Below are 13,482 nucleotides of genomic sequence, written 5' to 3' on the forward strand. Positions count from 1 at the left end.
AGTTTTGAGCAATGCCATTGAAAATCACATATGACTTATTCAGCCTATTGTGTAAAAGCTGCATTATAATTGACATTTTAGATTACAAAAAACTATTTTACAGATATTGTGAAGTTTTTGCATTCAAAGCTGAATCGTGTTGCCATGTCTTGTATTTCCACAACCAAACTGAATTTCTACCCTTTGTGCCTTGTCTCTGAAAATACATTCCTACAAATGATGTGTTTTACAGTAACTTCTTTTATTTATTTTTTGTTGTCGTTGTTTTTGTTGTTGTTTGTGTAGCCAAACGGCTTAAGAAAGGCATGGCTACTGCCAAACAGAGACTGGGGAAGATTTTGAAGATTCATCGTAATGGGAAACTTCTCCTGTAACATCTACAGTGCAAGACTGGGACTGTGTCGCTGCTCAGGTGAAATGACCTGAACCTGACCCTACTCCTGTTCACTGGTATTAAGGACTACAGCAGCAAACTGAACCATATGGGGAATAAAACAGGTGACGTTTTTTCAGTTTTTAAGAAGAATATAGCTCAAAAATAGGTTTTTGCCTCTACTTATACTTTATAACTTTCAGATATCTGCTATAAATATTTTTAAAACAAAATGTGTGTCTCAATTTACTACAACTGTTAGTTTACCAAGGGTTGCTGAAGAACATTGCAGATCATTCCGAACTTCTAGAAAGTATCCCCAGCATTTATTTACTTACGTGCATATTTCTTGAGGAAAATGAATAAATAAATGTCTAGCGCTTTTAATTTTGAGCATTTTAAACCATCTGACCTGGATGTGACTTGTCAAACAGCTGGCAAATGCAAACCCAGTTGTAAAAACTATCAGAGCTCTTTTGCACTGTACTTGATGTCAAAATTGTCGGAGAAAGGCAACTGTAAAAAATCCTATCGCAATTACTGTTAAGAAGGTAAATCATAAGAGGGGTATGGTTAACACTTAACCCCCTTTCACACCGGCATGTTCTACCCGGGTCAGAACCTACCCAGGTCAGGACCCAGTGTGATGCGCGTCAGGTACGCGATTTCACACTGATTTTGATAAAGCAAGGGTTGATCTGGGTGACAGATGCAAGTGCACAATAAGCGTATCAATGCCCCGGAAGCAGCTTGTTACTGACGCTTCCATCCAAGCTTCTCTGGATTGAACCGTCGGCCCAAATGCTGATTAAATGTTTCTACATCCCTGCTGCAATCTGGCACACAGTGTGTCTCAAGCAACAAAAATATGGCTAAACAGAATAAACAGTTCCTTGCGGAAGTGAAACCTTCACGCAGGCGTGGCTGTTTGTTATTGTCTCGGCTCACGAACGGCCGTCAAGCATTTTGTCTCGCTCAACCTGGGTCAAAGCGTGTCGACCCACATCCTGAGGTGGGTCGCTGGGACCCGGGTTAACCTGGGTACGACCCAGGTACGTGGTTTCACACTACACGGGATTGTGACCCGGGTAGCCAGGACCCGGGTCCGGACTCGGGTAGGAGTGCCAGTGTGAAAGGGGTTTAGACAGCAAGCCTAGCTTTATCAGATTGCAAAGCAACAGAAACAAAGTACAATGTACCTTCCGGTGCGTTTCATGAAGCCCTGCAGGGGGCGCTTGTTCAGTCTCTGAGCTGAAGAACAGTGTTATGCTTTTTTTTTTTCGCTCAGTGCGATCTATAAGAAAAAGATAATGTAAATGTTGTTTAAATTATATATTAGCAACATTTTTATTTTGTAATATATTACCACAATTGTTTTGTAAAACAAAATCTGTATTCAAATCCTTGCTGAAACATAAAATTATTTCTTTATATAATTATTGTTTATATATATATATATATATATATATATATATATATATATATATATATATATATATATATATATATAATTTTAATCATTGTATGTTGCATTTTCCTCCCAATTCCCTTAACACAATAACAAATCATGTAGCCACAATTAGATCTCATTTCAGTTTCAGGCATTTCATTGGTATTGACATTGAAATACATGCAAAAAAATAAATATATATTACAAAACTAGTATGGTAACAGCAACCTAGAGTACTGAACTGGTAGTTTAGGAGCTAAATATTTATCGAAGGGTAGATTCTATGTTGTTACTGTTGCTAATGGCACTGATTTAAACCAGGCCTGAACTGTCAAATAGTTATTTGACCCAGAATGACAAATAGGACTCCCTATACTGGGTACTGTGATTTCCAAGCTTTGCTGTATTATATCTGTTTCCTTACAAAGGGACTGTATAACACTTTTTTTAATCTCAGTATTATCAAGTGGCAAACTGACTCAATCAGAATGTGTGAGTGTGGCCAACAGCACAGACTTGCACTTAACTTACTGGTGCTGACATCAATATTCATTGATAGAGATCCCCGGGAACCCTTTTTCTACAAAAACACTAGGTGACTTTTGATTGGGATGAAGCGTCCTCTTGACAAGCCTCCCCCTTCTCTTCCTTTCATCTTTAATTAACCGGGTACTTTCTAATCCAACCTTGTTTCTCAGGCAATACCATAAAGTACTTTAGCTATAACATATGCATTTTACTGCATTACAGTATATAGAATGTAGCTTGTAAATAGCTTTTGAAATGACTACCTTTTGTAACAGAGTGACTTTTCTTTATTAAATAATACTTCGTTATACATTTTTACAAAGTGTTTTTTTAATTTTATTTCTTAGCTACATTTAGGCACTTCTTTTGTTTTTGGTTTTTTAGAAAAAGAGGTGTTGCCTGAAAAACAAATTGCAAAACTTTGTATGGCCTTACACAAAAACAAACAAATGTATTGTAAAGATTCACGTGCAAAAAGAAACGAGACTTCTCCAAAAAAAAAAAAAAAAAAAAAAAAAAAGACATGCTTACGTCTTGACCAGCTTCCTGTTCTATAGTCCTTGTAACCTGATGGGATTGAAAAGCTGTTTTACTAGCACCTTGTGAAGTGTGTTCTGTGTCTCTGATGATGTAATTTATTAATGTTTGTAGCTTTTTATATTTGTACATTTCTTAAGAGCTTTTGTTTTTAAACATTTTATCAGCTTGTGAAAGTCTACTTCTAGGAATCTGTCTACAGTACAAATTAAAAATACTACTGAGGCCTTATTAACTAATATTTAGGCACTTCATGGTTGGGTTTAGGACCTTAATATTCTGTTAGGTTGTTTTTTTTTTGTTTGTTTGTTTTTAATTTGAAGGCTTTGTCAGTTAGTTTAATAGGGCCCCAGTTATAAAACAGATTTTCAAAGCTCTCTTAAGACATTATTATTATTATTATTATTATTATTATTATTATTATTATTATTATTATTTTATTTTTTATCAAGAAGCTATATGGTATAACTCAGCCATCATGCCCTTTTATTTTATTTTGGAAATATGTACATTTCTAACAAGGTTTACTGTGGTTATGTGTTGCAGTTTTAGTTGCCAATGGAAATCTTGTATCAAATCCTCAGAACTTAAATACACTCGGATCAAACCTTAACAAGTTATCTTTTTTTCAGGATTTTGTACAAAATGTGTGTTGCTTTGTTGTGTTTTATTTTTGATATGTTCAACTCATTAAATTGACCAGCTGCACTAGCACTGTGTAAATCCAGTTCGGCTCACTGGCTGTTGAAAATCATTGTAATGTGACAGTTCCGAGGGGTTCGGAGTCTCCACCTCATTCCATTTTAATGTGTCCCCCATTCATTTCATTTTATTTTGTTTTCTGTAAAGAGAGACCATGTGCAGCCCAGCTATGCAAGTCAGTTCCATATGCAGCCCAGATATGCAAGTAAAACTGCAGTGTAAGAGAAGAATTCTCATTGGCTAAGTGTTCCAAACTGTGCAACTATTGGAATATGGCTAGGAACTTAGAGAACCACCACAACTCGTTCACATGACAACCGATTCACTTTGGTAGGGGTGGGGAGTTCTGTTTTATAAGTGCAAAAACACACTCTGCAGTGTTGTAATATGATCCAATATCCGCACACCTGGACAGTTTAGTATCATACAGTTTGCAAACCTGAATATGATGTTCGTAGCGATGTTTTAATTTATAAAGTAAAACGACTCCAATGAGGGTTCTCTGTTAGTCAAAAGGAGGTCAATGGGGCATGTATACAAAACAAGACAATGTCAATTGTTCTGCAGAGGACATTTGTTTTTTTGTTTCAACACCATCAGTCTACAGAGCTGTTTCTACCCCACTATCTGGAGAAACATGGTAGCTTCTTATTAAAATAGTGAGTTATCAGTTTATCAGTTCCTGTTCTTCATGAAGTGTTTCTAGTGATTGATGAGTACCCTGCTGGATCCTAATTCTCCTTGGATAGAGAGCTTCTTGGTTACAGCAAGGTCAAGATCTGGGGCAACATTTTCACACTGACTCCTATCCCCATACCCCACACACACGCACTCACCCACGCATGCACGCACACACGCACACCCATGCATGGCCGCCCGCCCACCCGCACACGCACACGCACACGCACACAAAGAGCTACACAAATACAGTCGTTACACAGGTTGTTGTTGGTTTCAGAGTTCAGGTTTTTTTTTTTTTTTTAGTAATTCATTTTTTAGCTTTTTTAATAGCCTGTCTTCCTTGATGTCTTAATACTGCATGAGGTCCTTCCCTGCCAAAACCACAAACTTGTATAACTATTCTTATATGTTTCTGTGTTAACAGATCCAAACAGTGTGTTTCACCAATGAAAACACAAAACAAAGTCTATAATCATCTAAACAGTGTTCCTAACAGAGTATTGACTAATGGCTGTCAGTGTTAATTGTAAAAATATCCACTTTTTTTTTTTTTTTTTTTTTTTTTTAAAAGAAGTTTATATTTGAATATAGATTTGTTTTATTTTGTACCTGAGTGTACTGGAGTTCTGATCCCCTGTACTGTCTGTCTAACTGTAGATTATGTTAGTCTACTTGAAGCTTGAACTTTATAGATATTGGTATGTATGCTTGATATTATACCAGAGTTCTCCAATAATAAAAAGAAAAAAAAACTCAATAGAAGAGACATAGACCAATCCTTTCTCTATACATCACAGTACTAAACACTGCAGGGGAAAAATAGATTTCGACCCATACAAATAATTATCCTTCTACCTAATCACTGAATATCCCTATTACACTTAACAGTGAATATTGTCTCTGGCAATTCTTCTTTGTTTTCATATTTTAAAAATCTGCTAGAATTCCACACCGTGCATTTACGCCATTTAGAACTGTTTTTTAAGAAACAGCAATTTGTAACTTGAAACTTACAATAGCGCACCAGAAGTCAAATCTTAGCACCAAAATAACTGTTTAACATGACAGGCATTGTTTCACACACTTCCATGGTCATTTTACACCTGGTAGTCATAAAAAGCAAGGCATTTCGGAATTAAAAAAAAAAAAAGGAAAGTGTCTATAATTCTTTAGGCATGTGCAGCAGTTCTAAGTGATCACTCTTGCCTCAATAACAGGAGTGCCCAGAGACTGTTACAGACCTGTGAACCTTTCTGGTTCTTTATCAAGAATGAACAGGGCACTAATCGACCCCATTTAAGGTAGGTCCTGCAGTGAAATAACCAGATTCTTTTCTCAACCACTAGGTGGAACCAGATGACACAAAAGCGACCAAAGCTAACTGGCTCTTACTCATTTCCTACAACTTCTTGAAGAAGAGTTACAATTTTTCTAAAGGATTACCAAGAGTTTGAAATGGTAGTAAAATGAATATTTAAAACTTTTGAAAAATGTATTCTTACCACTTTTTATACCTTCATACAGTATACAATACAAACAAGTCAGAGGCTTTGCCACCTAATGTCATAACATTCAATTTACTCTTTATTTCCGATCACAGTGCCATATTATTTAAAGAAGAAAACTGACAGGATCGCACCAGTTTTTTTTTTTTTAAATATGCTTTACCAAACCAGCTTTACCGTGCTTTCACCCTGCTTTATTACACTTTGCTATCCTTTTAATATTGCAAACTTCTGTACAGGTGTCCATAGCAGCCCATGCTTGAAATGGTATGGAAACTGAAGTCTCAGCCCTACAGTATTTTAGTTTTTTTCAGGTATGCTGTGCTTCAAAAGCTTCAATTGGGTCCTCTCCTCCTTATCTAACCCTAACCCCCTCCTCCTTATAAAACCCTAACCCTCTCTTCCTTATGAAAACCTAACCCTCTCCTCCTTATCAAACCCTAACCCTGTCCTTATCAAAGCAGCCGCACAACAAAATCAAAGAATATAACTCCTCATTAGCAACATTGTAACGTGCTGCAAGTCGAGCCCTGGAAAAGAGACCCATTTAATTGTCCTGCTTGGATAAGAGTTTCATGTTGCAGGGATACTCAATCCCTACACTCTTTACAATAAATGCAATTTAAAGACTTTCATTTTGAGCTATGACTACAGACTGCAGTTTAAGGCCCATTTAACATTAAACATAATCTCTGCTTTAACCTTTAGCAGCAGCTATTACCGTACCATCTATCAAGTACTACAAATGACCAGGTTTCCATTAAACTGCCAGTGTTTATAAAATACTATTTTTGTACGACCAATTCTGAGTTAATGAGGTGGTATGTTATTGCAGTAGTCTCCGTTATTATACAGGTTATTAAAAATACAATATTTTCTTTTACTGCTTGCCTAATTAGGACTTTGACGCAAAAGCTTTGCCCTCTCATTAAACGGGACTAAGGTGGCCGGCTGTTCTCTCCTTGCACAAAAACACTGGAGTTCCTGGAACTGACTGGCATTCTTGGCCACCCTGTAAGATAGGATGCCATGCCTCCGGGTGATTGATGCCAGTGCAGTGTGGCACCTCTTGCAGCTGGAATGACAGATCTTGCTTCCATTATTGTACAGCTGGCCATTAAGGGGCCTATTAAAATGGGAATGGTTGAACACAAAAATAAACACAAAATGAAAGAGTGGAGCAGCAGGACTCTCGGTTGTAAAAGTCCTCCAAGCTAGTTTTGCCCTGTGGCAGCAAAGTCCTTCAATAGTTGTTCTGCTTTTTTAAAATTGTACTTTTTTCATTTTTGCGTTTTCTAACATCTCCGGTTTAGAATCTGAACTGGAATTCCTGGCAGACCTCTTAACTGCAAATTACTCTATCTCGTAGGCTTTTTGAGACTTCACATCTGCACAAGCCTGAACCATTATTTATCTAATCCTAATATGGATCGACAGAAATCCATAAATTCATATTTCAGTCAGGAAAACTCATGCCGTAGAAAGAATAATATTTATTAAAGTTTAGACAACAAATACTATGTTATACATATTTTCATAACATCTTTGGCCTCTGGCCTCACCCTTTGAGGTACCTCTGCCCATAATTTAGTTTGCTGATAGTGGAGAGGCTGGCTGTAGGGAAGCCATGGGCAGGGGGATAGCTGCCCTCCCCCTTACACGAAGCCGGAAAACAGGTGGTTGGGGAGGAGGAGCTGAACTCTGACACACGACGGGGACGAATGGATTGAGGTAAGATATAAAGCCCTTTCTAGCTGATCATTGGATGTGTTGTTTAATGAATGGTGAATGAGATGCTAACCATCTGACTGTCGAATGTTCTGGTAATGGAGGTGCCTAATTTGCTTGATGATTGATTTTTAATCAATTTTCAAATGTCACCTCACTGCTGCAACCTACTTACAGACATCCTCAGTTCCCACTGTTTTGCCAATCGCCTCTTTTCACCCACTGAACCATAGTTACCAAGCAACTGAACCCTGGAGGCAAGGGCACAGCCTGGGAACACTCCGCCTCCATCTGACGGACACTGGAGTGCGGCGAGGTGAACTATCACCATCCAGCTATCCTGCCAAACCCTTTGCTTGGGAGATATCAACCACACTCATACAGCTCCCCCTGCACTCCAAACCGGAGTGCACTCACCAGGTGAGTCCCCATACATTTGAATATTTGTTTTAAAAATCTCATTGGAGTTATGTTTTGACATTAGACCTAATTGATTATAGAGTCAAGAAAAGTTTTGTAAAGTTGCCAGCTGGGGCTGTTACGAAAACATCTACAAAAAAAAAAAAAAAAAAATCAGTCTTCGAATTAATAAAATGCATCCCAAACATTTTAATTAAAAAAAAAAAAAAAATTATTTTTATTCTTTTTTTAATGGTATAAAGGTATAAAATATGTATTTCATTTAAGTGACAACAACCTAATTGCACACTGGTGGGTTTGCTTGCCCCTCCTCTCATGAATAATAGGGTCTCTGCTCCATTACTGAAATAAAATGGATTATCCCATCTCTAACCACAGTATCCAGTACATGTATACTGTTTATCAAAAAGTCCATTAATCAGTTGATCGTTTATTTGATTTGGGACACAGTAAGTCTTGCATGCATTCTTACTTGTAACAACAGCAACTGGAAAGCCTCCAGAAATCCCCCAGTTTCTAAATAGAGACGGTCATAAGCGAGAAGGTAATTACTGTAAGGATTCCAAGTGCCAAAGCAGTCAGCTGCCATTAACAAAAAAAAAAGAGGGTGAGTGAAACTCAGTTTCTCTACCAATCGGCTCCCCTCTCTCAGTGACCTTTGGCACGATCTCACATAAATCTTCCAGGCATTGCATTCATCTCGAATCAGTTCCAAGAGAATTAAGGGGAACATGTTTGTTATTGTTTCAAAGAATGGCACGCTGCCATTGTGACATAAAAATGCTGTTATTTCCATTAACATCTGACATGGATTTGCAATAGAAAGAAAACAGCAAAATTCACAGCATCAGAGTAAACATCGAGAAGATGCTGCCTTTTCTGAGAAATTATAACGTTCCCGTGCTGGATGCTGTGCTAAAAGAAAAAAGGTTTTAGGCACAGAGTAAAGGTAAAACTATTTACAAGGCAAATGTTTTAGTATTTCAAGCCTGAAGTGGTTTGTTTGCCCTTTTAATCATTACAGTTGGTGTTATTCAGTGGTAATAAGATTAATCAAGTTCAAAATCAGTATCCAAAGCATATATACGTTCATATGTGCAGCTGATGGTACAAGATTGTGAAGTGTATCGTTAAAACACTTTTATACCATAAGAGATATTGGAATGCTCTGCAATCAGGTGTTTTTGAGAGTGGCTGCCTGATTTATAACATATACAGCAATAGCAATACCAAGTGAAACTTGGCAAGGAAGCACAACCTTCAAAATGTTTCCCACTAAATAAATGGTGTTGGCATAAATCTCCTGATTTTATCGTTTGGTGTAAACATATATGTTTGTACAGATACAGCATAGAAAACAACTATGGATGGCAGGCACTCGTAGACTGTCAAATACAACGGCACACCCTTTAAGTATACGCTGAGGCTTTTAACCAAATGATTTAACTACAGGGGGTAGTGGCTAAAAAGGTCATTCAAGGAATACTTGCTGTGTTAATCTTAATATAATGAAGATGCAATAAAGGATAGCCCAATGAAAAGGTAACATAGTCTACAGCAGCATTGCCTCTGCATGCTTTATATTAATTCTCTGAAATCATTTTCGGAAGGAGTGTGCTTAACCCTAGCCATGGCCCCAAAATATCATGAACAATATGTATGTTTCATATCAAGCATGACTCTCTCTGCTTACTGTTAGTTATATGTAGTGTCTCTGCCTTCTAGTTCTAACACTTGTATCAATGACACAGAGGAATTGCAAATGCCCACCGACAAAGAAGAAACCTACTGTGCACACACAGGGCCCTATTCCAGAAATGTGACCCAGCAAGCTTAAAATGTTGTACGTAAGTACATTTTAACAGTGAGTTACAGATGCATTTGTTAAACATGCACATGTTTTTCTTCATGGATTGTATAGTACTGTATGTAACGATTCGTGATTTTTAGAATCGCACGTCTGTGTCCTCCAGGGCTAGACTGAAACGGGCCAGTTAATCAGGCTTCCATTGAGAACAAACCCGAAACTTGTTTGATAGACACACATTTAGAACAGGGCTTCATATAGGGACTTTATACGTGATGCAATATGTGCAAAATGAATGGGAGGGGAAAAACTACATAGTTATCAAATGTATTAAAGTACAGAAATAATTTTAAAGAATATGAAATTATAAAACAAAAACATTTAAACAAGAAAAGTATTTTGGAATAATCAATGCAAAACAAGAAACTTTACTTGTACGATTTATTGATTCGGTTTTCAAAGAAAATGTTTCACAAAATGCTATCAATTAGGATTTCACTAGGGAGCTTTTAAAATGGAATGTGCAGTCATATTTATTAAACATACTTCAGACAACACCCATCATTATTAATTCTTACACTAATTTATGCTATTTTGCATGACTGTAGCTAGCATGGTATAACCATACAATTCAAATGTAGCTGTTAACACTCCTGGGTTCAGTCTTACCCTTGGATCATACTTACTGAACACTTAAAGCACTGATTGTGAATATAAGCTTATAGTACAATCCCCTCCCCATTTCATTACGGCCCCAGTCAGTTATTAACAGATCCCTTGTGGTTAGCAGAAACGTGCTGTAAGAAAGAACTCTTAATTAGAATGGAATCTGACTATAAGCTTTGTCTCTGTGTGGCCGTTAAGTGAAGCAAGAATTACTGCAGCTAAAAAATTATTTTTTTCCAGTACAAGAGAGTACCTCATTGTCCAAGGCTTTTTATTCATTAAATTATTTAGATTCTTGGCTGTCACTTCTGTTAATGGACACTGATTCCAATGAAAGCAGATTGTCGAGGACAGAATGCAGCCTGCCCACTTAAACTGAACCTCAGCTATTAAAACCCCAGTATCAGATTTTAGTTGGAATTATTGTTCCTCGCCCTCCATTCAAATGCATGGTGATGAAAACATGTCAGCAGATGCTGTTTGTGATCTGCCATGGCTTCAGACCATCTGCACGGATTAGCCACTGGGAAAGGTAAAGGACCCTTTCCACACATGCAGCCAGCACACGAAAGAAGGGCCTGAATCCCAAACTGAACACAAGAAGACTTTTTCCTTCTGTCCTGTTGCTATACGTTTCGCCACTATCTAAAAGTTTAAGTAGAAAACCCCAATCTTAATTTACCCTGCTTTTCAAGAAGTGACATGACACGATATGACAAAGCAACAGTCTCTCCCACGATTGGAAATTTGGACAGGGAGATGTTGGGGTGGAGGGGTTGCTTTGACTCAGCTGGGTAAACATCTGTTCAAACCGTCTCAGCTGTTTTTCAAGCTGGACTTTACACCGAAGGACATTCCCTCTGAAGGACTTTCCCCAATCGTTGCCGCTGTCTTAATGATGAGAAAAAAATTAAAGAATGGTTCTTTACTAAAAGAAATGTCGGTGAATTGAAAAAAATCCTTCTGAAGACATTGACAACGACTTTCATGAAAAGTTAGTCATGGAAGTTTCTTTCGTTTTTCTAAACAATAATAAGAAGTCAGATTATTGAAAAGGTCCTTAAAGTACTTTATAGTAAGCAAAGTTTAAAGTGAATGACGCCCATATGGTATATCTGAAAGCAAACAAAACAAGAATTACCGGTATGTCACATCCCAGTGTTCCTCTCAGGGTCTCATAAATGTGTTGAGGTATAATGTAACAACATTACACAGAGAATAAAAGGCAACCGTAGATAGCGGACAGTAGGTAATTAGCTTTGCTAATGTGTCATCAAATTATAAGCATGTTAATACCAAAACAAACAAAACAAAAAGTCAGCTGACACATCCTCAGGTGACACAAAGTTAAGACATTCTAAAAAAAACAAAAACAAAAAAACAACGCTATATATCCGAGTAAAAGTGAAATATCACAGTGCTGAGTGTGTCAAGTACCCTGCTGCTTTTGTGGTAAGTACACAATTGTATCAGAAAAGGGTTAAAATTATACGGTGAAAAAAGATGTACACATTAAATACATTGTAACTATGCATAATAACATTGTCATTATGTATAAGTACACATGTATTTACTAATTAGACACTTAATGTAACGTGTTACCAATAATATTATTATGCAATGAAGTGTGTTTCGCCTACACTGATTAAGCAGGACTATTTTAATCAAAATGTATGTTTTTTTTTACAGGCAGTTGGATCCACACACAACAGGTGAACCATTTACCATTTGAGTCACCAGTGGAGAGAGGATTTAATATAGTTACAATTACCTTTTAAACGCACACACACACACACACACACACATAATAATGCACAATAGTGATGACTGAGCATGAAGTCCTGTTGGACTACCCATGCTATTGTGTCATTGTATAAGATTATTTTGAATAACTCATGATGGTAATGATAAACAGAGAACCGGTTTGGTAATGCACAACTGAAATTCATATGAATGCACTATGTCTGCTAATGAAGGGCGTGCAAAACAAGCTGCTGTGCCAACTGCTTCTCTGACAAACAGACCCCACGCCAAATGTGCTGCAAGTGGAATCTAATACTGTGTAAATAAAAACAGAAATCTCGAATCCAACACACAATGTGCTAATGACAACGCTAGTTTGCAACTGCTCCAATTTTCATGCTCAGTGAAACCTCATAATCCATTACATGGAAATATTGAAACAACAGTGTTGAATGTATGCTGGCATTTTTTTCTCCTTGCTTTCAATGGAGTTACATTTTTTTATTGACACTTGGTGGCAGAATTAAAACTTTGCTGACATATTTAACCCTTTGTTGCATACTATAAACAGGGGTGTGGAATTCATATTTTGCCTGACGTCTGGGAGAACAAGAGTTGCCTGAGGGACAAGTGTTTTCATTATACTTTGCACGTTTGACAAATAGTTTGTTTTGTTTTTTTCTCTCACTACAGTCTCACCTCACTCACGCAACAGCAATAAATCAAGGTTATTTTCCTGCTTTGGTCTTCCTTTATTTTCCAACAATTGGTTAAGTCCCTATATATTCAATGAAAAAGCAGGTTCTTCCGCTGAATTGAAATGGCACAGTGGATTAATCCACCAGTGTGCTATGCTGTTCTCCTTGGAGGACTGTGTTCAAATCCAGTTGTCCTTCCTTTCTTTTAAAATAACTGGATCTTTTCCTATATAGACAATAATTCACTTGCGTACAATGCTGTTCTCCTCAATTGAAATCCAGTTGATTCTTTAGTTTCAAAGACTGTTCATTAACCTTAAAGTCAATGAAAAAGCTCACGCTTCCGCAGGAGTGAGATGGTGTAGTGGGCTAATTCACTAACGTGCTGTGTTGTTCATTTTGGGGGGGAATGGGTTCGAATCCCGGAGAGTTCCTTCCTTTATTTCCAACAATTGGTTAAGTCCCTATATATTCAATGAAAAAAGCAGGCTCTTCCACTGAAGTGAGATGGCTCAGTGGACTAATTCGCCAGCGCGATGTGCGGTTGTTTTTGGGGTACTGGGTTCGAATCCCGCCGATTCCTTTCTGTTTTCCAAAAATTGGTTCATTGACCTTATGTTCAGTGTGAAACCGAGCTTTCCCGT

General features: G+C 37.4%; 1 protein-coding gene across 3 annotated transcripts in view; it reads left to right on the forward strand.

The window, feature by feature from the left end:
• Positions 1 to 3,615, forward strand: part of LOC117412249 (lysine-specific demethylase phf2-like) — a 38,628-nt gene extending 35,013 nt beyond the window's left edge. For all 3 annotated transcript variants that reach the window (XM_058988442.1, XM_058988441.1, XM_058988443.1), the window contains exon 22: positions 286 to 3,615. In XM_058988442.1, the coding sequence (XP_058844425.1) occupies positions 286 to 374 (89 nt within the window). In that variant the 3' untranslated portion in view covers positions 375 to 3,615. The remainder of the gene's footprint in view (positions 1 to 285) is intronic.
• The last annotated feature ends 9,867 nt before the right edge of the window (positions 3,616 to 13,482 follow it).

This window comes from Acipenser ruthenus, chromosome 16 (assembly GCF_902713425.1).
Source record: "Acipenser ruthenus chromosome 16, fAciRut3.2 maternal haplotype, whole genome shotgun sequence".
Classification (NCBI taxonomy): domain Eukaryota; kingdom Metazoa; phylum Chordata; class Actinopteri; order Acipenseriformes; family Acipenseridae; genus Acipenser; species Acipenser ruthenus.